The sequence below is a fragment of the Polyodon spathula genome, chromosome 29, assembly GCF_017654505.1.
Source record: "Polyodon spathula isolate WHYD16114869_AA chromosome 29, ASM1765450v1, whole genome shotgun sequence".
Classification (NCBI taxonomy): Eukaryota; Metazoa; Chordata; class Actinopteri; order Acipenseriformes; family Polyodontidae; genus Polyodon; species Polyodon spathula.
The window spans coordinates 3609808-3637414 of NC_054562.1; the positions used below are offsets into that span (position 1 = coordinate 3609808).

The 27607-nt window shown below is 46.7% G+C and overlaps 1 protein-coding gene across 2 annotated transcripts in view; it reads left to right on the top strand.

Annotated features, from left to right (window-relative positions):
• si:dkeyp-69b9.3 (myocardin) overlaps positions 1-17132 on the top strand; it is a 28275-nt gene extending 11143 nt beyond the window's left edge. The window contains exons 4-10 of one of the 2 annotated variants that reach the window (XM_041232342.1): positions 230-296; positions 1199-1632; positions 4742-5028; positions 8744-8885; positions 11964-12329; positions 13973-14113; positions 16857-17132. In XM_041232342.1, the coding sequence (XP_041088276.1) occupies positions 230-296; positions 1199-1632; positions 4742-5028; positions 8744-8885; positions 11964-12329; positions 13973-14113; positions 16857-16955 (1536 nt within the window). In that variant the 3' untranslated portion in view covers positions 16956-17132. The remainder of the gene's footprint in view (positions 1-229; positions 297-1198; positions 1633-4741; positions 5029-8743; positions 8886-11963; positions 12330-13972; positions 14114-16856) is intronic. The other variant, XM_041232343.1, reaches the window with a different exon arrangement.
• Positions 17133-27607: the final 10475 nt, after the last annotated feature.

The following is a 27607-nucleotide window of genomic DNA, read 5'->3' on the forward strand; positions in this document are numbered from 1 at the left end:
CACCCCTCGGATCTGCATTGAATTCTCATGTCACACACGACCCCATGCACTGCTCTCAATTTCATCTCCGCTCTCAGAATCCTAATGATTGATTATTAGGTATTGGTTATGGAGAATTGATTATGGTGTATTCATTGTTGGATATTGACTTGTATATTGACAATGGGTATTGATTATTAGGTATTGATGATTAGGTATTGATTATTCTCTATCTGATCTCTGCTCTCAGGCGCCTGATGATTTCCTAAAGCACAAAACCCCTCAGAGACTCTCTGGTCCGGACCCCAACTCTGCAGGTATAGAAATGACAGCTCCCAACACGCACTGCACTGACCTACAGCTCCCAGCACGCACTGCACTGACCTACAGCTCCCAGCACGCACTGCACTGACCTGCAGCTCCCAGCACGCACTGCACTGACCTGCAGCTCCCAGCACGCACTGCACTGACCTGCAGCTCCCAGCACGCACTGCACTGACCTGCAGCTCCCAGCACGCACTGCTCTGAACTGCAGCTCCCAGCATTCCTCTGCACCAGCGCCTGAACCAGTGGTGTAGTGGTAAATACAATAAATACAATGTATTTTATTTACAGTCCCACTCCATCATGTATATATATTTTATACTTGGCGTTTGCTTCAGTTAAAGTGTATATTGGTATGTGAACACGGGGATGTCGCAACTAGTTTGCATGCAGACTATAATTAAGCAGCATGAATTTCTCACTTGGGTTGGTGTTCAGTGTGGAGAGAACGGGATAGAGAGTCGGGGGGGAAAAAATACTAAGAATAATAACAGTTGTTACTCGTGCTGGTTCTACACCAGCACCGTGTTTGTTTTGGCCATTGTGCCGTTTTGTTTGCTCAGTGTTTTGTTAGTTATTTTTATTTATAATAAGCTCCTGCACCAGCGCTTCACTCACCCCAGTACTGTGTCGTCTACTGGTCTGCCGTACACGCAATATTACCCAAATTAAAAATGGGTAAACGCCATTTACCTGCGTATACCCTCGACTACACCACTGGCCTGAACTCTTTATACATTCAGAAAACTATAGCTCCCAGCATGCCTCTGCACTGAACTCTGTCTGTCTGCTTGTCTATCTCATTTTTATTAATTTAGTCAAAATGAAAAACATACATTTTAAAAAGATACTGAACCTTCCTCTACTCTCTCCTCTGTCTCCTGTCTCCTCTCAGTATCTGGGTTGTTCACAGAGAAAGCCCAGTTCTCAGAGAATCTGAATCACCAGAAGATTCTTCTCCAGCCCGCTCCACTGGAGCTGCTGCACAAGAACATCCTGCCACTCGGAGCCCAGACCCAAGAGACACAATCGTCCTCTGACAGTTTTGATGATGACATCAGCAGCTCTTCCTCCTCCACGTCTCCTGACCAATCGCAGGGCCTCTCTGTGTCTCCAGGACGACCAGACGACCAACCACGGAGCTCCTCCTGCCCAGGCCTTGCTCCCCGTCCTTCAGCATCCAATCACAGCAGCACTTTATTGCTCTCGGCAACCGAGAGCAGTGTGCAGCCAATCACAGCCAGCCTCTCAGAGAGCGACTCCATGGCAACGGCCGGGAGAGCCAATGGGATGTTCCTGCCTGTGCCACCAACACCTGTCCTACCCAAGGTACCTCCCCCTCCCTCCACCCCTCCCCCTGCTTGTTGCATCCTGTTTCACATGATATTCCAGTAGTTTGCACTTACTGTAAACTACACGGCAATACACATTGTGTTTGCACTGTAACCATGCACTGCCCTTTAACACCTGTAAGTGGCCTCGGATAATAAAACAATAATAAAATGAATCCAGGACTTCATATCACGGAGACACAGAGAGAGAGCAGGAAAGGCATGTTTATCAGAAGGATTGAAAGGGTCTGCGTGGAAATGAAATCCTGTGTGACGTTTCTAGAGTACCAGCATGTAAATACTGAAAAGAGGGGAGCCAGGACCGAACCTGGGGACCAAACTGACACCTGGAGCAGGGGTAAGATTTAAACTGTGCTGGAGACACTGACATGGGACTGGAGGAGGTCAGTGGATCTGCCGCGGTGCACCACAGTATCACAAGCAGCGGTGAGATCCATTCGTACACCTCGCCAGAGTCCATCTGCAATACAAGATCATTAGAGACCTTCAGCAGAGCTGTGTCCGTGTGGAGATCTCAATCACATTGAAACTGTGTCACTGTGGAGATCTCAACCACATTGAAACTGTGTCACTGTGGAGATCTCAACCACATTGAAACTGTGTCACTGTGGAGATCTCAATCATATTGAAACTGTGTCACTGTGGAGATCTCAACCACATTGAAACTGTGTCACTGTGGAGATCTCAATCACATTGAAACTGTGTCACTGTGGAGATCTCAATCACATTGAAACTGTGTTAGTGTGGAGATCTCAATCACATTGAAACTGTGTCAGTGTGGAGATCTCAATCACATTGAAACTGTGTCACTGTGGAGATCTCGATCACATTGAAACTGCATCAAGCACACAGGCGATTGTCTTCATGACACAAGAATGAGTTTGAGGACCGAGAGAGAAAAAACAGGCTGAAAAGAATCAAACTGAACGATGTCTGGACTTGAGGTGCAGGTGGAAGCTGAGACAACTGGTGAGAACAAAAGAAAGAATGAAAGAAATCAAAGAGAGAAAGAAACTCTTCACATTTCTGTACTGAGGGCAGGAGAGATTGAGACTGAGACCCACATCCACTGTGACAGACACTCCCTCAGGCTGGCAGACAGAAAAGAGGGCTTTCTGCTTCAGAGCCAAGAGGAGAAACTGCAGGTCTTACTGGAGGAGAGCAGATAGGGAACAGTAACAGCTGCAGAGTTTGTAGCGTCCTGCACAGGACCAGAGATGCACAGCAGACAAGATCAACACACAAGTATTACTGTGTTTATTTCATGGCTGTTCTTTTATGTTCTCTAACACACTGGATCTGTGTGAATATCTGTTCAACTTGGCATGAGAATAAAGTACATAAACTTGAGCTTGAGAGAGAGAGTAGATCTGTAAAGAGATTGGTGTCCCTCATTGAGACATGGGACTTGCAGCCTGGATCCCCTCTGGTTGCTCTCGTCTCCCGCAGTGAGTTTTCTGTACAGAGAGCAGGCGTGTGCCAAGGGCAGCAGTGAGACCAGGAGAGATGCAGTGATGGAGTTTGTGATGCTAGTCAAGGTGGTGTTATATATGTTACAGTATAAGTCTGAATCTCGTCGGTTCAAATTTCACCTTGGTTTCTGGTTATTCTTGATGTGCCAGTGAATGTCTGCAGTAAAGCGTTATCAGAAGAACATAAGAACATAAGAAAGTTTACAAACGAGTGGAGGCCATTCGGCCTATCTTGCTCGTTTGGTTGTTAGTAGCTTATTGATCCCAGAATCTCATCAAGCAGCTTCTTGAAGGATCCCAGGGTGCCAGCTTCAACAACATTACTGATTCCAGACCCTCATGATTCTCTGTGTACAAAAAGTGCCTCCTATTTTCTGTTCTGAATGCCCCTTTGTCTAATCTCCATTTGTGACCCCTGGTCCTTGTTCATTTTTCAGGTCAAAAAAGTCCCTTGGGTCGACACTGTCAATACCTTTTAGAATTTTGAATGCTTGAATCAGATCGCCACGTAGTCTTCTTTGTTCAAGACTGAATAGATTCAATTCTTTTAGCCTGTCTGCTTATGACATGCCTTTTAAACCTGCAATAATTCTGGTCGCTCTTCTTTGCACTCTTTCTAGAGCAGCAATATCCTTTTTGTAGCGAGGTGACCATTAGTCATTCAGTCATTCATCAGTCTGTGACAAGTGTGAGTGGTGTAGTGAATACGAAGACAGTCCAGACAGTGAGTTTCTCCCAAAAACGTTTGTGTTTTTAATAAACAACAAAAAGAGCCACCCCTCTACCGGCAATGGTATCGGGGGGGAACACAGCGAGCGTTCAAACTCAAAAACAAAACAACAGTTGTATTCCCACGTCCGGTGCACGACAGTGTGCTCTTCAAAGTGGGGTCTGTGGTGCGTGCTGATGTTGTGCGGAGAGGGAAGTGCTCAGTACGCTGTGGACTGACTCCGTGGCTGCAGCCCTCGCTCTCACTCCTCCTCTGCAACAACAGAACACACACATAATACAGAAAACAACAAGCGCAGCTGCGGCTGTCAGTTTTACTTTTCAGCGCAAGGCAGCGTACCGACGTAGCTGCTTCCCCTTTGTACCCATACACTCCTCCCTGCAAACAACCTGTCGCCATGGTTTCTCCAATAGAGGGCCGTCCCGCAGCTGATCGCAATGGAGTCGTTCCGGGTACGTGCAACTACCTAATATAGTCACCTTCAGGTTTTCACCTACCATCAAGGTGGTTCATCTAGGAGGCAGCGTACCACCGTCCCACAGAGGGAGGGAGATTTACAACATCAACTCTTTCTCTCTCTATCACACAGTCCCAGTGAGATTTACAGCTCTAGACCACAACAGAAAACCAAGTTCAAAATACACCATGTATAGCTCTAGGCAAAAGTATAGCATCACCCTCTATAGAGAATGAACTAATTTAGCTTCACAAAGTGGAATGAAAGCTGCTGAATAACGTTACATGAACATATTGAATTACACACCGCTTTGTATTATTAATATAAGATGATTCAAGATTAATATCCCTCTCCCTCCCCCTCTTCCCCTCTTTCCCCCTCTCATCCTAACTCCCCCTCTCTCCCCCTCTATCACCCCCTCTGTCAGGCCCCCTCTCCCCCATTCTCTCCGCCCCCCCGCTCCAAGAAGTTGAAAGATTCGAAGCCGAAGCTCCGAAAGCTGAAATATCACCAGTACATCCCTCCTGACCAGAAGGGTGTGGCCGTGGGCGGGACGCAGGGACACGGCCCCATCGCCATGGACTCTGCCTACTCCCGCCTGCTCCAGCAGCAGCAAGTGTTTCTACAGCTACAGATTCTGAGTCAGCAGAACCTGGATCAGAGCCAGAGCCAGGCGGACAGCTCTGCTTCCACACAGCAGGGAATCGGCAGCAGGTGAGAGATTCCAGTGAGACACAGCAATTACAATTACAGCAGAGCCAGCTCTTTTGTTCAATTCCAATTCCAGTTACAATTGTGCTGCAGTAATTAAAAAATCCAAGAATAACAATCGAATGACAAATACATGCATGAGTGAACTGCAATCGATCAGTGATAGGGTGTCATTACAATTCAATGGGAAAGGAATGTGTGGAGAGCAGTGTGTGTGCTGGGAGGGCAGTGTGTGTGCTGTGTGTGGGCTGGGAGGGCAGTGTGTGTGCTGGGAGGGCAGTGTGTGTGCTGTGTGTGTGCTGGGAGGGCAGTGTGTGTGCTGGGAGGGCAGTGTGTGTGCTGTGTGTGTGCTGGGAGGGCAGTGTGTGTGCTGGGAGGGCAGTGTGTGTGCTGTGTGTGGGCTGGGAGGGCAGTGTGTGTGCTGGGAGGGCAGTGTGTGTGCTGTGTGTGTGCAGGGAGGGCAGTGTGTGTGCTGGGAGGGCAGTGTGTGTGCTGTGTGTGGGCTGGGAGGGCAGTGTGTGTGCTGTGTGTGTGTGGTGGGAGGGCAGTGTGTGGGCTGGGAGGGCAGTGTGTGGGTTGGGAGGGTGGTGTGTAGTGTGTGTGCTAGGAGGGCAGTGTATGGGCAGTGTGTGTGCAGGTTGGGCAGTGTGTGTGCAAGGAGAGCAGTGGGAGAGCAATGTGTGTGTAGGGAGAACAGTGTGTGGGTAGTGTGTGTGTAGGGAGAGCAGTGTGTGGGCAGTGTGTGTGCAGGGAGAGCAGTGTGTGGGCAGTGTGTGTGTGCAGGGAGAGCAGTGTGTGTGCAGGGAGGGCAGTGTGTGTGCTGTGTGTGGGCTGGGAGGGCAGTGTGTGTGCTGTGTGTGTGGTGGGAGGGCATTGTGTGTGCTGGGAGGGCAGTGTGTGTGCTGTGTGTGTGTGGTGGGAGGGCAGTGTGTGGGCTGGGAGGGCAGTGTGTGGGTTGGGAGGGTGGTGTGCAGTGTGTGTGCTAGGAGGGCAGTGTATGGGCAGTGTGTGTGCAGGTTGGGCAGTGTGTGTGCAAGGAGAGCAGTGGGAGAGCAATGTGTGTGTAGGGAGAACAGTGTGTGGGTAGTGTGTGTGTAGGGAGAGCAGTGTGTGGGCAGTGTGTGTGTAGGGAGAGCAGTGTGTGGGCAGTGTGTGTGTAGGGAGAGCAGTGTGTGGGCAGTGTGTGTGCAGGGAGAGCAGTGTGTGGGCAGTGTGTGTGTGCAGGGAGAGCAGTGTGTGTGCAGGGAGGGCAGTGTGTGTGCTGTGTGTGGGCTGGGAGGGCAGTGTGTGTGCTGTGTGTGTGGTGGGAGGGCAGTGTGTGTGCTGGGAGGGCAGTGTGTGCGCAGTGTGTGTGCAGGGAGAGCAGTGTGTGGGCAGTGTGTGTGCAGGGAGAGCAGTGTGTGGGCAGTGTGTGTGCAGGGAGAGCAGTGTGTGGGCAGGGAGAGCAGTGTGTGCTCAGTGTGTGTGCAGGGAGAGCAGTGTGTGGGCAGTGTGTGGGCAGTGTGTGTGCAGGGAGAGCAGTGTGTGGGCAGGGAGAGCAGTGTGTGTGTAGGGAGAGCAGTGTGTGTGCTCAGTGTGTATGTAGGGAGAGCAGTGTGTGGGCAGTGTGTGTGCAGGGAGAGCAGTGTGTGCTCAGTGTGTGTACAGGGAGAGCAGTGTGTGGGCAGTGTGTGTGCAGGGAGAGCAGTGTGTGTGTAGGGAGAGCAGTGTGTTGCCAGTGTTTGTACAGGGAGAGCAGTGTGTGGGCAGTGTGTGTGTAGGGAGAGCAGTGTGTGGGCAGTGTGTGTGTGTAGGGAGAGCAGTGTGTGGGCAGTGTGTGTGCAGGGAGAGCAGTGTGTGGGCAGTGTGTGTGCAGGGAGAGCAGTGTGTGGGCAGGGAGACCAGTGTGTGTGCAGGGAGAGCAGTGTGTGGGCCGTGTGTGTGCAGGGAGAGCAGTGTGTGGGCAGTGTGTGTGCAGGGAGGGCAGTGTGTGTGCTGGGAGGGCAGTGTGTGTGCTGTGTGTGGGCTGGGAGGGCATTGTGTGTGCTGTGTGTGTGTGGTGGGAGGGCAGTGTGTGGGTTGGGAGGGTGGTGTGCAGTGTGTGTGCTAGGAGGGCAGTGTATGGGCAGTGTGTGTGCAAGGAGAGCAGTGGGAGAGCAATGTGTGTGCAGGGAGAGCAGTGTGAGGGCAGTGTGTGTGCAGGTTGGGCAGTGTGTGTGCAAGGAGAGCAGTGGGAGAGCAGTGTGTGTGCAGGGAGAGCAGTGTGTGGGCAGTGTGTGTGTAGGGAGAGCAGTGTGTGGGCAGTGTGTGTGTAGGGAGAGCAGTGTGTGGGCAGTGTGTGTGTAGGGAGAGCAGTGTGTGGGCAGTGTGTGTGCAGGGAGAGCAGTGTATGTGTAGGAAGAACGGTGTGTGGGCAGTGTGTGTGTAGGGAGAGCAGTGTGTGCTCAGTGTGTGTACAGGGAGAGCAGTGTGTGGGCAGTGTGTGTGCATGGAGAGCAGTGTGTGGGCAGTGTGTGTGCAGGGAGAGCAGTGTGTGTGCAGGGAGGGCAGTGTGTGTACAGGGAGAGCAGTGTGTGGGCAGTGTGTGTGCAGGGAGGGCAGTGTGTGGGCAGTGTGTGTGCAGGGAGAGCAGTGGGAGGGCAGTGTGTGTGCAGGGAGGGCAGTGTGTGGGCAGTGTGTGTGCAGGGAGAGCAGTGTGTGGGCAGTGTGTGTGCAGGGAGAGCAGTGTGTGTGCAGGGAGGGCAGTGTGTGTACAGGGAGAGCAGTGTGTGGGCAGTGTGTGTACAGGGAGAGCAGTGTGTGGGCAGTGTGTGTGCAGGGAGAGCAGTGTGTGGGCAGTGTGTGTGTAGGGAGAGCAGTGTGTGCAGGGAGAGCAGTGTGTGTGCAGGGAAAGCAGTGTGTGCTCAGTGTGTGGGCAGTGTGTGTTCAGGGAGAGCAGTGTGTGGGTAGGGAGAGCAGTGTGTGGGCAGTGTGTGTGTAGGGAGTGCAGTGTGTGGGCAGTGTGTGTGCAGGGAGAGCAGTGTGTGGGCAGTGTGTGTGCAGGGAGAGCAGTGTGTGTGCAGTGTGTGTGCAGGGAGAGCAGTGTGTGTGCAGTGTGTGTGCAGGGAGGGCAGTGTGTGTACAGGGAGAGCAGTGTGTGTGCAGTGTGTGTGCAGGGAGAGCAGTGTGTGGGCAGTGTGTGTGCAGGGAGAGCAGTGTGTGTGCAGGGAGAGCAGTGTGTGGGCAGTGTGTGTACAGGGAGAGCAGTGTGTGTACAGGGAGGGCAGTGTGTGTGCTGTGTGTTTGTAGGGAGAGCAGTGTGTGTGTAGGGAGGGCAGTGTGTGTGCAGGGAGGGCAGTGTGTTGGCATTGTGTGTGCAGGGACGGCAGTTTGAGTGTAGGGAGAACAGTGTGTGTGCAAGGAGGGCAGTGTGTGGGCAGTATGTGTGTAGGGAGAGCAGTGTGAGTGTAGGGACAACAGTGTGTGTGCAAGGAGGGGGGCAGTGTGTGTGTAGGGAGAGAATTGTGTGTTCCAGGGCAGGGTTTGTTATTGTATATGTGTCAGGGAATCAGGAAGCAGTTTAACACTTTCAACTACCAGGAAACTGCTGGGAATGACACTGAACACAAATAAACAATTCAATATCAATATCAACCCCCCCCCCCCCCCCCCCGCCCCCCCAAACCACCTTTCTCCAGGTCTCTCTCCCACTCCCCCTTTCCCCTCTCTCTCTCTCTCTCTCTTTCACTTCCTCTTTCAGTAGTAATCAGAATCTCAGCATCATCGGAGCCACGCCCACAGTCTGTCCCCGGCCCCTCCCCCTCGGCACCGGACACGCCCCCAGTGCCTCTGGCTCTGCCCCCAAACCAGAGCCCCTCCCCTCCAACCTCGATGACCTCACGGTAAGCAAAGGAGAGACAGAGGAGGGGAGAGAGGGGTTACCCATGGAGGTTGACTGTCCTCCATAGTGAATATAGAATCAAACAGGAAACTGTTGAAGGGTATTCAGATTTTGAAGTTTTATCCTTGACATTAAACAGTCAATTACCTGTTCATATTGTAATTATGTATTGACCACCGAAGTCAAACCTGCTATTTCTGTCTCAATTTGGGGATCTGATATCTATATTGACAGTCAGATGTGATAGGATTCATTTATTTCATGATTTTAACCTTCATTGATTCTGATTCTAATTCCTTGGAATTTTTAAGGCTACTGGATTCCTTAAATTAGATTATATCCTGCATGTCAAAGGTCCTGCGCATAATTGTGTCCATACTTTAGATCTGTTAATATCTCGTGGTTTAGCTGTTAGAAATGTCATAACGATAGCTCTCTTTCTTATCATATTTATTATTTGTTTATATAGCAGACGTCTTTATCCAAGGCGACTTATAGAGGCTAGGGTGTGTGAACTATGCATCAGCTGCAGAGTCACTTACAACAACGTCTCCCCCGATAGATGAAGCACAAAGGAGGTTAAGTGACTTGCTCAGGATCACACAGTGAGTCAGATAGTGAGCTGAGATTTTGTTTGAGGTGAATCTGCCAGTATCTATAAAGACTGAACCGTACAACTCAGGTAATTCATTCTTCAACTGCTGTAAAGTTTTTTGATGTCTTGATCTCATTGCCTCTCTCCGAGTCCTCATCACTAGAGGAGCTGTTAATACCTACAACACCACCTTGACTGGTATCTTAGATACTGTAGCACCAATCAAAACTGTGTCTTTTAAAGTGTCTTTTAAAAAAGCTCACTGTGGTTCAATGATACAACTCGTAAGATTAAATATGAGGTTCGGAAACTAGAATGGAGATGGAGGGAATTTAAACTGCACGTTCGTTACATCACATGGACGGACCACCTGGTTAAATACAGGAAGGCTTTGGCATTGGCTAGATCATCATATTATAATTTAATTGAAACAAATGAAAATAATCCTAGATTTCATTTTTTTCTACCCCAGATACATTAATGAATCCTTCTCCTAATAGTCATACCTTGACACTGGCGCCTCTCACAGCTGCAATGACTTCTTGCATTTCTTTAAAAATAAAATATAGACCTCAGAAATGAGATTTCACAGACACCTTCTGTTAAAGAGGACTCCAGCACAGTTTTACCAACTACACCTATTAAGGCTACTGTGGGGGCTTTTTCTTTGGTTATCTTGCAGGAACTGACAGAGCTAGTTCAATATATGAGAGCTACTACATGCTCTCTTGATCCTATTCCTACTAAACTATTAAAAGATGTTCTTGGTGTTATTAATACTCACATTTTAAACATGATAAATGGTTCCCTTTCCTCCAGTATAGTTCTCACTTAAGGTCTTAAGGTCGCTGTAGCAAAGCCTATGCTTAAGAAACACAATGTGGACCCTCAAGTCCTCAATAACTGCAGACCCATCTCCAGCCTAGTATTCTTAGATAAGGTTCTAGAGAGAATTGTCGCAATTCAATTACAAACATTTCTAACTCTTAATGGTATATTGGAGAAGTTTCAGTCTGGTTTTCCTGCTGCACGTAGCACTGAACATCCCCTTGTGAATGATCTGCTGATAAGCTCTGACTGGTTTTCCATCATTATTAATTCTTCTAGATCGAAGTGCTGCCTTTGATACTGTAGACCATTCCATACCTCTGAATCATCTTGAAAGCACAGAGGGACTGTCTGGCCTGATCCTATCCTGGTTCAAATCTTATCTTTCTGATAGGTTTCAGTTCGTCTCTATTGGGGAGGTAGCATCGGCATTATCGGAAGCTGTCTGTGGTGTTCCACAGGGCTCCATTCCAGGTCCCTTGCTGTTCTCATTATAGATGCTACCGTTAGGTGACGTTATCCACAAACACGGAGTTAACTTCCATTGCTATGCTGATGCTACCCAGCTGTATCTGTCCCTAAAGCCAGGAATTTCTTCTGCCTGGGTGTTACTAGCTACTTGCCTTACAGACATCAAGCATTGGATGTCACAGAATTTTCTAATGTTGTTTTCTAAACAGAGGTTATGCTAGTGCTCACAGAACTAACGAGAAGGAAATGTGGGATTACATGAGCTCGACCCTTGCAGACTCTCCTCAAAACTTAAACTAGAAATTGAGAGTTTGGGGGTCATCTTTGATCCCGATCTCTCATTTGAGACGCCTATTAGGGAAGTTAAAGTATATGTTTACCATTTGAGAAAAATAGCCAAACTTATTTCTGTATCTGATGCAGAGAGACTAACGCATGTCTTTGTTTCATCTATTGATTATTGTAATGCGCTTCTCTCTGGTATCCCGCTTGTAGCTTACTCAGAATCCTGCCGCTAGAATTCTGACTAACACCAGGAAAAATGAACATATTACCTCTGCGTCGGCCTCTTTACACTGGCTCCCTGTGCAGTATAGAATTGATTTTAAGATTTAGCTGTTAACTTAGGCCCTGAATGGATTAGCACAGAGTTATATGCAGGAGTTACTGACCCCATATCTTCCAAACCACACTCTGAGGTCACAGGATGCAGGGCTGCTGGTTATTCCAGGGTCAACACAAGCAACACGAGAGGAGGGAGGGCTTTTTCTCATAGAGCTCCTAAATTATGGAATGCTGTGCTTTAGTTTGACAAAGTGTCAAAGTCGAGACTAAAAGCATACTTTCATAAAACGGCTGTTTTACTGGGTTTTATGTAATTTTTTTAAATTTCTGCTGTTTGTCGTTTTTTTTAGATACTGTTTTTTAAATCTGGTATTTAATATGTGGCAGTTTTGTATGTGACACGTCTGGGGACCATTTATACAAGGTGCGGTGCTGTGTAAATGTAAATGCTTTTTTGTACTGTACGGTGCTTTGTGATTCTTTTGTATGAAAAGTGTTATATAAATGTAATAAATAAATACAATAAAGGGCTACCAAGGGTTCTCTAGCCACGTCGTTGATGCAGAATCACTGGGATCCTTTAAGACCTGACTTGACAAAGTTCTCTCTCTTCTCTCCCAGGTCTCTGAGCTCAGGCAGCAATTAAGACAGTGTGGTCTCCCTGTCTCCGGCACTAAACCAGCCCTCCTGGAGCGTCTAAAACCTCTCCAGCGATCCTGCCCCCCTCCCCTTCCCCTGCAGGGCCCCCCGGCCCTCACACACAGCCCCTTCCTCACACCTCCCACCGCCTTCCTCATCCAGTACCAGGATGTGAGAGTGGAAAGTGACACGCAGGAGAGGCCGAGGAACAAGCACCAGGAGAGGGATGGGGCCACTCTGCTTAGCCCTACCATCAGCACACCTGCACTCACTCCTCCCAGCACGCAGGGGGCGCTGCAGCGGTTTGGAGTGAAGGAGTCTGAGCAGACAGGAAGGGAGAGGCAGCAGGTGAGTGTGTGTGAAATAGCCATCTCTCCCCACTCTCTCTACCTCATCTTTACCCCATCTCTACCTCCTCTCTCTTCACTCTCTTCCTCACCTCCCCCCTCTCTCTGTGAGGCCAGTGACTCCTCTCTCCACCTCTTTCTCCAGCAGGGCTTGAGCAGCGACACAGACACACAGACTGACAGCTTCACCACACAGATACCTGACTGACTGTCTGTGTGTGTCTGTCTTCGTACTTGGTACACAGTTGTATTTTGTGATTCTCTCTCTCTCTCTCTTCGCTCTGTGATGGGGTACTCCATGCCCCTGTACATATTTCATGTTGTGTGTTAGTTTGTATTTGTATGTGTTGTATTATTATTATTTAAATGTACTGTTTTGTGTATTTAAACCCTGTTTAATTGTTAGTATTGTTTACAGCCTGTTAAAATGCGTGGTCAGCAGCAAGTTGGCTGTTGCCCACGCGTATGAAGCCCTACGCTGAATGTGGTCGAGGGATACATGAGGTAATTGAGAGCCAGTCAATCCCTCAACCACCATATAAAAACAAGCAGCTTGGGCTGAATGGGGTGAGTGTGTTCAGAGACAGAGCGAGAGCCGTGAGTCGTGACACAGAGAGCTTGGTGTGTTCAGAGGTGGAGAGAGAGCTGCGAGTCTTGACCAGAGAACCGGTATTATTAGAACGCAGTTGCAACCTGTTGGTTTGTAGCAGCATGATGCTTGTTTATTGAATCTGTCTGTTTTGTCTATTTGTTTTGGCCACTGTGCCGTTTTGTTTTGGTAAGGTGTTTTTGTTTCTGTTTAACCCTTTGCGGTCCTGTGTCGGACCAGGTCTGACATTACAATTTTCCCTTTCCAGTCCGATGTTGGACCCTGTCTGACATCATCAAAAAGATGTCAAGCACAGGCCTCTAGTCATTTTTTCTCCGGAAAAAGCAGAGAAAACCTTTCAGTGGCCGAGTGAGACCGATAGGAGCCGAGAGGTGAAAAAAAGGGGGCGTGTCTGAGCAATACACAGAGCCCCTGCTCCACAGAAATAACACTGACACAAACAAAGAAGAGAGCTGCTTCTGCATCCAGCGCTCAAAGAATATCATGGACATTTGCAGAGCTTTTTGAGATGCTGGTAATAAAATAATGACTTGGATCGCATTATTGAGGAGTTTGGTGATAAAACGAGTGATCAGGAGAGAATTTATCAGTATGCACGTCTATAAAGAGGTATGTGAAAAATACAGCGAACAAGGGGTGGGGCTTGGCTGGAGATGCAGTACTGAGTGTCCTTTTGCAATGTAATGCATTTTAAACCTGTTTTAATCCGAAAAAAATATTTTAAACAGCATGTGTGAAAATAAATTGGACCTGACGCGTCTGACAAGTGCTGAATAAATGGACCGCAAAGGGTTAAACCTTTTATTTAATAAATCTGTGCACCAGCGTATTCATCATACCTCAGTGCTGTCTGTGTCTGGTGTCACCCATCAATCTGTGACACCTTCTTTCTCTCATCTCTCTCCCTCTCTCATCTCTCTCCCTCTCTCCCTTACTCACCCCTCCCTTTCATCTCTCATCTCCCTCCCTCCCTCCCTCTCTCACCCCCTCTCTTCTCTATCTCATTCTCTCCCTCTCTCCCTCTCTCATCTAAGGAGTTCTGCTCTCAGTCCAGCTGTGATGTGATTGGTCAAGATTTTGAATTGCCGTTGGAGATTACAGCTAGCCCTGCACAGCCCCCTCCCACAGGGCGGAGTCTGGAGGAGGAACTACAGGAGGCCATTCAGAGAGTGCAGGTTAGAGGCCACGCCCCCAGACAGACACCGCTGTACTAAAACTCAATCAGATACACAGCTCTGGCCAAAAGTGTTGATCTCTCTCTATATAGAATAAACTAATTTAGCTTCATAAGTGGAGTAAACCCTGCTGAATAATGTTATCCCCCTCCCTTCTCTGAGCTGTTGGTTTGTGGGACTGACCCGGCAGCTCAAAGTCAATGGGGAGCATTAACCAACCAGCGCTACTCCACTGCTGCCGCGCAGAGACAGGAACACGAGAACAAAACACTCAGCGCTACCCCACTGCTGCCCCGCAGAGAGGGGAACACGAGAACAAAACACTCATCGCTACCCCACTGCTGCCCCGCAGAGACGGGAACATGAGAACAAAACACTCAGCGCTACCCCACTGCTGCCCCGCAGAGACGGGAACACGAGAAGAAAACGCTCAGCGCTACCCCACTGCTGCCCCGCAGAGACGGGAACACGAGAAGAAAACGCTCAGCGCTACCCCACTGCTGCCCCGCAGAGACGGGAACACGAGAACAAAACGCTCAGCGCTACCCCACTGCTGCCCGCAGAGACGGGAACACGAGAAGAAAACGCTCAGCGCTACCCCACTGCTGCCCCGCAGAGACGGGAACACGAGAAGAAAACGCTCAGCGCTACCCCACTGCTGCCCCGCAGAGACGGGAACACGAGAAGAAAACGCTCAGCGCTACCCCACTGCTGCCCCGCAGAGACGGGAACACGAGAAGAAAACGCTCAGCGCTACCCCACTGCTGCCCCGCAGAGACGGGAACACGAGAAGAAAACGCTCAGCGCTACCCCACTGCTGCCCCGCAGAGACGGGAACACGAGAAGAAAACGCTCAGCGCTACCCCACTGCTGCCCCGCAGAGACGGGAACACGAGAAGAAAACGCTCAGCGCTACCCCACTGCTGCCCCGCAGAGACGGGAACACGAGAAGAAAACGCTCAGCGCTACCCCACTGCTGCCCCGCAGAGACGGGAACACGAGAAGAAAACGCTCAGCGCTACCCCACTGCTGCCCCGCAGAGACGGGAACACGAGAAGAAAACGCTCAGCGCTACCCCACTGCTGCCCCGCAGAGACGGGAACACGAGAAGAAAACGCTCAGCGCTACCCCACTGCTGCCCCGCAGAGACGGGAACACGAGAAGAAAACGCTCAGCGCTACCCCACTGCTGCCCCGCAGAGACGGGAACACGAGAAGAAAACGCTCAGCGCTACCCCACTGCTGCCCCGCAGAGACGGGAACACGAGAACAAAACGCTCAGCGCTACCCCACTGCTGCCCCGCAGAGACGGGAACACGAGAAGAAAACGCTCAGCGCTACCCCACTGCTGCCCCGCAGAGACGGGAACACGAGAAGAAAACGCTCAGCGCTACCCCACTGCTGCCCCGCAGAGACGGGAACACGAGAAGAAAACGCTCAGCGCTACCCCACTGCTGCCCCGCAGAGACGGGAACACGAGAACAAAACGCTCAGCGCTACCCCACTGCTGCCCCGCAGAGACGGGAACACGAGAAGAAAACGCTCAGCGCTACCCCACTGCTGCCCCGCAGAGACGGGAACACGAGAAGAAAACGCTCAGCGCTACCCCACTGCTGCCCCGCAGAGACGGGAACACGAGAAGAAAACGCTCAGCGCTACCCCACTGCTGCCCCGCAGAGACGGGAACACGAGAAGAAAACGCTCAGCGCTACCCCACTGCTGCCCCGCAGAGACGGGAACACGAGAAGAAAACGCTCAGCGCTACCCCACTGCTGCCCCGCAGAGACGGGAACACGAGAAGAAAACGCTCAGCGCTACCCCACTGCTGCCCCGCAGAGACGGGAACACGAGAAGAAAACGCTCAGCGCTACCCCACTGCTGCCCCGCAGAGACGGGAACACGAGAAGAAAACGCTCAGCGCTACCCCACTGCTGCCCCGCAGAGACGGGAACACGAGAAGAAAACGCTCAGCGCTACCCCACTGCTGCCCCGCAGAGACGGGAACACGAGAAGAAAACGCTCAGCGCTACCCCACTGCTGCCCCGCAGAGACGGGAACACGAGAAGAAAACGCTCAGCGCTACCCCACTGCTGCCCCGCAGAGACGGGAACACGAGAAGAAAACGCTCAGCGCTACCCCACTGCTGCCCCGCAGAGACGGGAACACGAGAAGAAAACGCTCAGCGCTACCCCACTGCTGCCCCGCAGAGACGGGAACACGAGAAGAAAACGCTCAGCGCTACCCCACTGCTGCCCCGCAGAGACGGGAACACGAGAAGAAAACGCTCAGCGCTACCCCACTGCTGCCCCGCAGAGACGGGAACACGAGAAGAAAACGCTCAGCGCTACCCCACTGCTGCCCCGCAGAGACGGGAACACGAGAAGAAAACGCTCAGCGCTACCCCACTGCTGCCCGCAGAGACGGGAGCACGAGAACACAACACTCAGACGAGAAATCGAATTAAAAGGAAGATGAAGCCTGGAGCCCCACCCACTACTCCCATAGACTTCTTCCCCTGTCACTATCTACTGGAGCCCCGCCTACTACTCCCACAGGCCACTCCACCTGTCACTATCTACTGGAGTCCTGTCCACTATTTCCACAGGCCACCTAACCATCCCCTAAATATACCTCACTGCGCTTCTATTACAACATGTGTGGCTTTCAGCACTTTCTCAGTGTAAACACATCTCCTCTCCTCCTCCTCTCTCCTCTCCTCTCCTCCTCTTCTCTCCTCTCTCTAGATGGCTCCCAATCAGTCCATAGATGACATACTGGATGAACCTATCAGCAGCTCAGGTGAGTCCAGTTCATCCCAGTACCAGATGCCCAGTGTTATGTAATCTTATACAAAAGTTTTGCATGTATGAAGATATTATAATAGGCTTCTATCCAGGAGTCTCCCCCTGGTTGTACAGGTTCTCAGTGAGGTCTGTGTATTGAGAGGCTGATAGAAGTGCTACTGATGATAGGATACAATGAGGACAGAACTGACCCTAACACTACTCTCTCGCTCCTCTCTCTCTTAGAGGAGGAGAGAGAGAACACCCTTAGAGACCGAGAGACCTGAAAAGAGAGAAAGGGAAGAGAGAGAAAAAGAGTAGAGAGAGAGAGAGGAGGTCTGAGAAGAGAGTGCCTCGGGGGGGGACGGGGAGGAAGAGCTGGTTTTGGTCAGGAGGGTCGTCTCGGGTGGGGGAGCGTCACTACTGTCGAAGGAAAGGCTCTGGAGAGACAGGGAGAGAGCTAGAGACCTCGACGGGGGGAGGGGAGACGGAGGGGGTGTGTCGGGGGAGGGGGAGGGAGAGGTAGGGGGGAGGAGTCTCGCTCGAAACACCCTGTGGACTGGCTCCACCCCCCTGGCCCCCCCGCGCCCCCCTTCACAGGAGCCGACTTCGGGCTGGACTGTGATGCAGTATCAACGGCGTGGCTAGGTAGCCCTTGGTAATGCCATCTCACCCCTCCCTCTCTCCTTCCCTCTGTCTCCTCAGTTCATTTGCACAATGTCTCTGCTCCTGGTTTCCGTGCTGCTTTTACATGTTGTTGAGGCTTTTGAACCTGGAGCCAGCTGGTTTCTATAATACAGGACAGTTGTATAATACAGGACAGTGTTTCTGCACAGAGAGCTCTCTTGTATAATACAGGACAGTGTTTCTGCACAGAGAGCTCTCTTGTATAATACAGGACAGTGTTTCTGCACAGAGGGCTCTCTTGTATAATACAGTGTTTATGCACAGAGGGCTCTCTTGTATAGTACAGTGTTTCTGCACAGAGGGCTGTCTTGTATAATACAGGACAGTGTTTCTGCACAGAGGGCTCTCTTGTATAATACAGTGTTTCTGCACAGAGGGCTGTCTTGTATAATACAGGACAGTGTTTCTGCACAGAGGGCTCTCTTGTATAATACAGGACAGTGTTTCTGCACAGAGAGCTCTCTTGTTTAATACAGGACAGTGATTCTGAACAGAGAGCTCTCTTGTATAATACAGGACAGTGTTTCTGCACAGAGGGCTCTCTTGTATAATACAGGACAGTGTTTCTGCACAGAGGGCTCTCTTGTATAATACAGTGTTTCTGCACAGAGGGCTGTCTTGTATAATACAGGACAGTGTTTCTGCACAGAGGGCTCTCTTGTATAATATAGTGTTTCTGCACAGAGGGCTGTCTTGTATAATACAGGACAGTGTTTCTGCACAGAGGGCTCTCTTGTATAATACAGTGTTTCTGCACAGAGGGCTGTCTTGTATAATACAGGACAGTGTTTCTGCACAGAGGGCTCTCTTGTATAATACAGTGTTTCTGCACAGAGGGCTCTCTTGTATAATACAGTGTTTCTGCACAGAGGGCTCTCTTGTATAATACAGGACAGTGTTTCTGCACAGAGAGCTCTCTTGTATAATACAGGACAGTGTTTCTGCACAGAGAGCTCTCTTGTATAATATAGGACAGTGATTCTGCACAGAGAGCTCTCTTGTATAATACAGTGATTCTGAACAGAGGGCTCTCTTGTATAATACAGGACAGTGTTTCTGCACAGAGGGCTCTCTTGTATAATACAGTGTTTCTGCACAGAGGGCTGTCTTGTATAATACAGGACAGTGTTTCTGCACAGAGGGCTGTCTTGTATAATACAGGACAGTGTTTCTGCACAGAGGGCTCTCTTGTATAATACAGTGATTCTGAACAGAGGGCTCTCTTGTATAATACAGGACAGTGTTTCTGCACAGAGGGCTCTCTTGTATAATACAGTGTTTCTGCACAGAGGGCTGTCTTGTATAATACAGGACAGTGTTTCTGCACAGAGGGCTGTCTTGTATAATACAGGACAGTGTTTCTGCACAGAGGGCTGTCTTGTATAATACAGGACAGTGTTTCTGCACAGAGGGCTCTCTTGTATAATACAGGACAGTGTTTCTGCACAGAGGGCTCTCTTGTATAATACAGGACAGTGTTTCTGCACAGAGAGCTCTCTTGTATAATACAGGACAGTGTTTCTGCACAGAGGGCTCTCTTGTATAGTACAGGACCGTGATTCTGCAATTAGGACTTTTTCAATCACCCAGAGTCATCTGAAACTGATTGCAATAAATACATGTTTTTCACTACAAATAACAGAGTCTCTCATTATTCCTCTTGCTAGTTGTTTTTCCTCTCAATCTCACTTTCCTCTCTCTCCCCCAGATGGAAAGAACACACATTGTCAATATATTCCTAATCTATGCAATGTAACTGTTTTATATATCACATACCATATATCAATGTACATGTATTCTTTATATGTTTTTAAATAAGCAAAATAGGAACATACATGACCAAAATTTATATCATGCAACTTGATTAGTGATGAGCAACTTGACTCCATAAAGACGGATGTGTGTGTTTATATATGATAATATTATTAGATTATATACAGCTCTGGAAAAAATTGAGACCACTGCAAAATTATCAGTTTCTCTGGTTTTACTATTTATAGGTATGTGTTTGGGTAAAATGAACATTTTTGTTTTATTCTATAAACTACTGACAGCATTTCTCCCAAATTCTAAATAAAAATATTGTCATTTAGAGCATTTATTTGCAGAAAATGACAACTGGTCAGAATAACAAAAAAGATGCAGTGTTGTCAGACCTCGAATAATGCAAAGAAAATAAGTTCATATTCATTTTTAAACAACACAATACTAATGTTTTAACTTAGGAAGAGTTCAGAAATCAATATTTGGTGGAATAACCCTGATCTTCAAGCGTCTTGGCATGCTCTCCACCAGTCTTTCACATTGATGTTGGGTGACTTTATGCCACTCCTGGCGCAAAAATTCAAGCAGCTCAGCTTTGTTTGATGGCTTGTGACCATCCTTCCTCTTGATCACATTCCAGAGGTTTTCAATGGGGTTCAGGTCTGGAGATTGGGCTGGCCATGACAGGGTCTTGATCTGGTGGTCCTCCATCCACACCTTGATTGACCTGGTTGTGTGGCATGGAGCATTCTCCTTCTGGAAAAACCAGTCTTCAGAGTTGGGGAACATTGTCAGAGCAGCAGGAAGCAAGTTTTCTTCTAGGACAACCTTGTACTTGGCTTCATATGTATATGAGACTCGCAGACAGTAACGGTGGGATGAAGCGCTGGGGCGTGCATTTTATACGCAAGTAAATCAAAACACTGCTACAGAGCAAAATAAAAAGGTTTAACAAAACAAGTCATGAACACCCTGAACAAAACACAGGAACAAAGTAACTGGCACAAGGCCAAAATAAAAGGGTTAATTAAAACAATACGAAATACTAAAAGTGCTGTCAGGCTCCTCCACTGAATAATATACAACTAACCCACAGGATACAATCTCCAGACCCCACCCTCCCACACAAACCAACAGTGCTGTCAGGCTCCTTCACTGACTACCACTGAATAATATACAACTAACCCTTTGCAGTCCATTTATTCAGCAATTGTCAGGCGTGTCAGGTCCAATTTATTTTTGCATGCACTGTTTAAGATATTGTATTCACAGTAAAACAGGTTTAAAAGGCCCTGCATATCAACAGGACACTCAGTACTGTATCTCCAGCCAAGCCCCACCCCTTTTTCGCTGTATTTTTCACTTACCTCTTTATAGAAGTGCATACTGATAAATCCTCTCCTGATCACTTGTTATATCACCAAACTCCTCAATAATGCGATCCAATCGGTCTCACTCTGCCATTGAAAGGTTTTCTCTGATTTTTCCAGACTAGAGACCTGTACTTTATGTCTTTTTGATGATGTTAGACAGGGTCTGACGTTGGACTGGAAAGGGAAAATTGTAATGTCGGACCTGGTGCGACAAGATTGCAAGGGGTTAACAGGGTCTGGTGATCACTCAGCTAGGCTACTTCTGACAAAGGATGTTGTAAATGTAATATGTCTAGTTTAGTTAATATATTTCAATGCATGCGGTGTGTATTGCTCTGTTTTAATCCACGGGTTGGTCCTGAATAATAGTCCCAATCTTAAACACCCACACGTCACACAAAACACGAACACAAGTCCACAGGGAGTGCTCAGGTGCTCGCGGTATTAATACAGTTATTCATGAAACAAAGTGCAGTGATGTCCGGGTAAGTGCTCAGCTGTCTATTCTTTAGATATGACAATAAACAAACAAAACACTCACGATAATAATTCCTCTTTCCTTCCAGTTCAGATTAACCATAACAAGGAACAGATCACTTCGCTTTTGTACCGTCAATCATGACCCCTCGGTTAACTAGTGCAACTAGTTCTAGTTGGTATCTGTCCCGCTGCTGTTATGGCAACGGGACAGGGGTAGCACCTCTACCCCAGCTGGGGGCCAAACTTGGTCTCCATGGAGGGAAAGCAAGGTCACCCATTGGGGCCGGTGATCTAGGAGGTCGTTGACCTGGTCCTGGTGGTGGGGTTGGAGGTGCAGAGAGAGGGGGTCTCCCGTATACTGTCCAGCTGCTCCCGCAGCGCCGACAGTGTTGCATACTCCATCCCACTTCTGACAACCACGTGTGACAAAGTGGTGAGTGGATACAGGTGAGTGCAGTGCAGAGTGTATCCAAAACAGATTTCCAGACACAAGGGTGTTTATTGAGATTTTACACTGTCCAGGGCCTCATGGCAAACACCTGTAAATAATAAATGATGGAAGTGAGTACAGTGGCGTGTATCACTTTGTTTGTAAAAATCCCACAGGTTTGACCCGCAACCAAATGTCCAATTTTACACACCAACACAAAACACAAACACAGTTCTTAGTGACAGTGAATAAGTGCTCGTGGTGTATTACAGTTTCAGTGAAAATACAGGGGTGAAAGTGATGTCTGGCTTTCGCTACAGCTCCGGATCGTGCTACTGGTAGTCTTTTAACAAACAGACAGCAGTTAACAAACACTAACAGACACAAGACAAATACTCACGTCTTCACAATATGGCAACGCAGACTCCTTGTAGGCTTAACACCAACCATTTACAAAGGAACAGATTATTTTGCTATGCCCCTATTTTATACCCTTGCTCATGACCCCTTGGTTAACGAGCGCATCCGCTCCTCCAAACCGCGGATGTCACGCTGTTTCCCGTCCGGGTCATTGAGTTCGGGTACCGTAGCTCCGCTCCTTTTCTAGTCGGCCGACTTCCACCTACCCACGGGAATAAAGTGTCATGCCTTTTAGTCCAGGGTACTCTGCTCCCTCTATCTAGTGCCCTCTCAGGTCGGGGGGGAATCTAACCCCAAGTGTCATTCGATCTCTGTCACAGTGCATCATGTTTTAAGCCATGCGTTTAGATTAATTATTTCCAGCTGTCCATATGCTCATTTGCAAGGTGCCGGCAGTATCCCAGAATATACCACAGTTTTGGTCTTGACTTAATTTCCTTCCTAGCTTTCTGAATTTGTTTTGCAGGGATTTTGGCCTGTCTCTTCCAATGTTGTTTGTATCGCTGTGGATGACTCTGCCGGGTCCTCTCCTGTTCTAGGAGCCTGTCCACGTTCTCAGTGATGTGTGTGACAGTGGCTCCTGGAATGCAGCACTCCCAAGATCAACACTAATCTGGGTCTGTGACTCTAGCCACTTAAGTATGAAGTTTAAGGATAACACTAAGGATGCACTTTCCCTAATGGGGATTGGCTCCTTAAAATTAAACTAAGAGGAAATGTAACTGATTTAGCGCTTAAACAGACTGGCAATCATAATTAGGCGCTAAAATATGGTTTTACTTGATAATGACATATTATGAATATCCAGATCATACAGTGACCCCCAACTACATACATGTGTGCTACTATCTCATCATATATGCAATTTGTAAGTTTTGCAAAAATAAATACAGTAATACATGTTGCGAAATATGTAATATTTTTATTGTATTAATTTAACACACATTTAACACAATATATTTTTTAATAAAACAAAAAGAAGCGTATTCAGTAAATCATTTAACAGTCCAGTAACACCGGCTACTTTAGAAATACATAACATTAAAACATCAAATATTATCAAGACACAGCAATATAGTACAGTACTATAGTAACAAACTACCGGTTCCTACTTGGACAATAGCTAATAAAAGGTCATGTTCATCCATATATTTGTTATAAAATGATTTCACAAATAATTAACACACAAAAATAGTAATACAATATATCTCTCATGATACAGCCTTTAAATTTCCTATTACTCGCTTCTGAAAGCTGTCAATCAATCTTCTCATCCATGACGTGCGGTCAGCAGTAACTGTTTACTGCGCATGCACCACGGAACAGAACAGTGCTCAACAAAAAAACAGAAGGGAGACCGCATCAAAACAAGGACAACAACTCAGGTAAGACAACCATTAAATGTATTTATCTAAATACTAGAATTATCAGAAACAAAATGTTGAAGCTACTGCACTAACAAGTAACTATGATGTGATAGGTGTTACAGAAACTTGGTTGTCTGAGAGTGATGGGGACGAATATAATATTTGTGGGTATACACTGTATAGGAAAGACAGGCAGGACAGAAGAGGAGGGGTAGCGCTATACATAAGAAACAGTCTTGAAGCCCAGGGGTTACACCTGGACAAAGAAAATAAAGCCGAATCAATATGGGTCAGAATAACGGACAAAAATTCAAAGGGCATAATAATAGAAGCATGCTATAGACCGCCAGATTCAGACGGCGGGCAAAATAATCTGCTATACAATGACATTAGAAATGCATGTAGCAAAGGAGAAGCCACACTAATGGGGGATTTCAACTTCCCCCATATAAAATGGGAAAACCCGGTGGGGAGCACGACGGATGAAATTGAAATGGTGGAAATGACAAATGACTGCTTCCTAACACAATTTGTCAAGGCACTGACTAGAGGGGAGGCATGCCTTGATTTAGTCTTTTCAAATAACGAAGACAGAATAACTAAAACAGAGGTCAGAGAACCACTGGCAAACTCAGACCACAACATGGTCTCATTTCAAGTGCTTTTTAAAACCCCAAAAGTAATGACTAAAGCTAAGGTTTACAATTTTAGAAAAGCAAACTGTGAAGGTATGAAACAGAGACTAACAGAAGTAGATTGGAGTAAAATAGAGAAAACATCCACAGAAAAAGGATGACTGTTCTTCAAAAATGTAGTACTAGAGGCGCAAAACAATTACATCCCTAAAGTAGACAAATCTAAATGTAAAACTAAATTGCCAAAATGGTTTAATAGATCAATTAAAAAAAATATTCAGCGAAAAAAGGCACTTTACAGAGCGTTAAAAAGGGACCAAAAAGAAAGTACACAGAAAGAGTACACAGAACTGCAAACGCAAGTCAAAAAGGAAGTTAGAAAGGCCAAGAGAGAAATAGAAATGAACATTGCTAAGGGAGCTAAAACCAATTCCAAAATGTTTTTCCAATATTACAACAGCAAGAGAACATTCAAAGAGGAGGTTAAATGTCTAAGAGATACAAATGGCAAAATCGTAGATGAAGAAAAAAAAATAGCAAATATGTTAAATGATTACTTTTCACAAGTTTTTACAAAGGAGGATACGGACAACATGCCCCACATGTCATCCAGTTCCTATCCAGTTTTAAATAACTTTAGCATAACCGAGGCAGAAGTGTTAAAGGGACTAGGAGCTCTTAAAATAAACAAATCCCCTGGGCCGGATGAGATCCTCCCAATAGTACTCAAAGAAATGAAAGAAGTTATTTACAAACCGCTAACCAAGATCAAGCAACAGTCTCTTGACACAGGGGTGGTACCGACAGACTGTAAAATTGCAAATGTAATACCGATCCACAAAAAGGGAAACAAAACTGAACCAGGTAACTACAGACCAGTAAGCCTGAGCTCTATTATATGCAAACTTATGGAAACTATAATAAGATCCAAAATGGAAAATTACCTATATGGTAACAGTATCCTGGGAGACAGTCAGCATGGTTTTAGGAAAGGGAAATCGTGTCTAACTAACTTGCTTGATTTTTTTGAGGATGCAACATTGATAATGGATAATTGCAAAGCATATGACATGGTTTATTTAGATTTCCAGAAAGCTTTTGACAAAGTCCCGCATAAAAGATTAATTCTCAAACTGACCTCAGTTGGGATTCAAGGAAACACTGGTACATGGATTAAGGAGTGGTTAACATGTAGAAAACAGAAAGTACTGATTAGAGGAGAAACCTCAGAATGGAGTGTGGTAACCAGTGGAGTACCACAGGGATCAATATTAGGTCCTCTGCTATTCCTAATCTACATTCATGATTTAGATTCTGGTATAGTAAGCAAACTTGTTAAATTTGCAGACGACACAAAAGTAGGATGGCAAACACTGTTGCAGCAGCAAAGATCATTCAAAATGATCTAGACAAGATTCAGAACTGGGCAGACACAGGGCAAATGACATTTAATAGAGAAAAGTGTAAGGTACTGCATGCAGGTAATACAAATGTGTATTATAAATATCATATGGGAGATACTGAAATTGGAGAAGGAATCTATGAGAAAGACCTATGAGTTTTTGTTGACTCGGAAATGTCTTCATCTAGACAATGTGGGGAAGCTATAAAAAAGGCCAACAAGATGCTTGGATACATTGTGAAAAGTGTTGAATTAAAATCAAAGGAAGTTGTGATAAAACTGTACAATGCACTAGTAAGACCTCATCTTGAATATTGTGTGCAGTTCTGGTCACCTCGCTATAAAAAGGATATTGCTGCTCTATAAAGAGTGCAAAGATGAGCGACCAGAATTATTCCAGGTTTAAAAGGCATGTCGTATGCAGACGCTAAAATAATTGAATCTGTTCAGTCTTAAACAAAGAAGACTATGCTGCAACCTAATTCAAGCATTCAAAATTCTAAAAGGTATTGACAGTGTCGACTCAAGGGACTTTTTTGACCTGAAAAATGAAACAAGGACCAGGGGTCATAAATGGAGATTAGACAAAGGGGCATTCAGAACAGAAAATATGAGGCACTTTTTTACAGAGAATCGTGAGGGTCTGGAATCAACTCCCCAGTAATGTTGTTAAAGCTGACACCCTGGGATCTTTCAAGAAGCTGCTTGAGGAGATTCTGGGATCAATAAGCTACTAACAACCAAACCAGCAAGATGGGCCGAATGAATAACTAAAACAGAGGTCAGAGAACCACTGGCAAACTCAGACCACAACATGGTCTCATTTGAAGTGTTTTTTAAATCCTCAAAAGTAAAGACTAAAGCTAAGGTTTACAATTTTAGAAAAGCAAACTATGAAGGCATGAAACAGAGACTAACAGAAGTAGATTGGAGTAAAATAGAGAAAACACCCACAGAAGAAGGATGGTTGTTCTTCAAAAACGTAGTACTAGAGGCGCAAAACAATTATATCCCTAAAGTAGACAAATCTAAATGTAAAACTAAATTGCCAAAATGGTTTAATAGATCAATTAAAAAAAATATTCAGCGAAAAAAGGCACTTTACAGAGCATTAAAAAAGGACCAAAAAGAAAGTACACAGAAAGAGTACACAGAACTGCAAATGCAAGTCAAAAAGGAAGTTAGAAAGGCCAAGAGAGAAATAGAAATGAACATTGCTAAGGGAGCTAAAACCAATTCCAAAATGTTTTTCCAATATTACAACAGCAAGAGAACATTCAAAGAGGAGATTAAATGTTTAAGAGATACAAATGGCAAAATCGTAGAGGAAGAAAAAAAAATAGCAAATATGTTAAATGATTACTTTTCACAAGTTTTTACAAAGGAAGATACTGACAACATGCCCCACATGTCATCCAGTTCCTATCCAGTTTTAAATAACTTTAGCATAACTGAGGCAGAAGTGTTAAAGGGACTAGGAGCTCTTAAAATAAACAAATCCCCTGGGCCGGATGAGATCCTCCCAGTAGTACTCAAAGAAATGAAAGAAGTAATTTACAAACCGCTAACCAAGATCATGCAGCAGTCTCTTGACACAGGGGTGGTACCGACAGACTGGAAAATTGCAAACGTAATACCGATCCACAAAAAGGGAAACAAAACTGAACCAGGTAACTACAGACCAATAAGCCTGACTTCTATTATATGCAAACTTATGGAAACTATAATAAGATCCAAAATGGAAAATTACCTATATGGTAACAGGGTACTGGGAGACAGTCAACATGGTTTTAGGAAAGGGAGATCGTGCCTAACTAACTTGCTTGATTTTTTTGAGGATGCAACATCGATAATGGATAATTGCAAAGCATATGACATGGTTTATTTAGATTTCCAGAAAGCTTTTGACAAAGTCCCGCACAAAAGATTAATTCTCAAACTGAACGCAGTTGGGATTCAAGGAAACACATGTACATGGATTAGGGAGTGGTTAACATGTAGAAAACAGAAAGTACTGATTAGAGGAAAAACCTCAGAATGGAGTGTGGTAACCAGCGGTGTACCACAGGGATCAGTATTAGGTCCTCTGCTATTCCTAATCTACATTAATGATTTAGATTCTGGTATAGTAAGCAAACTTGTTAAATTTGCAGA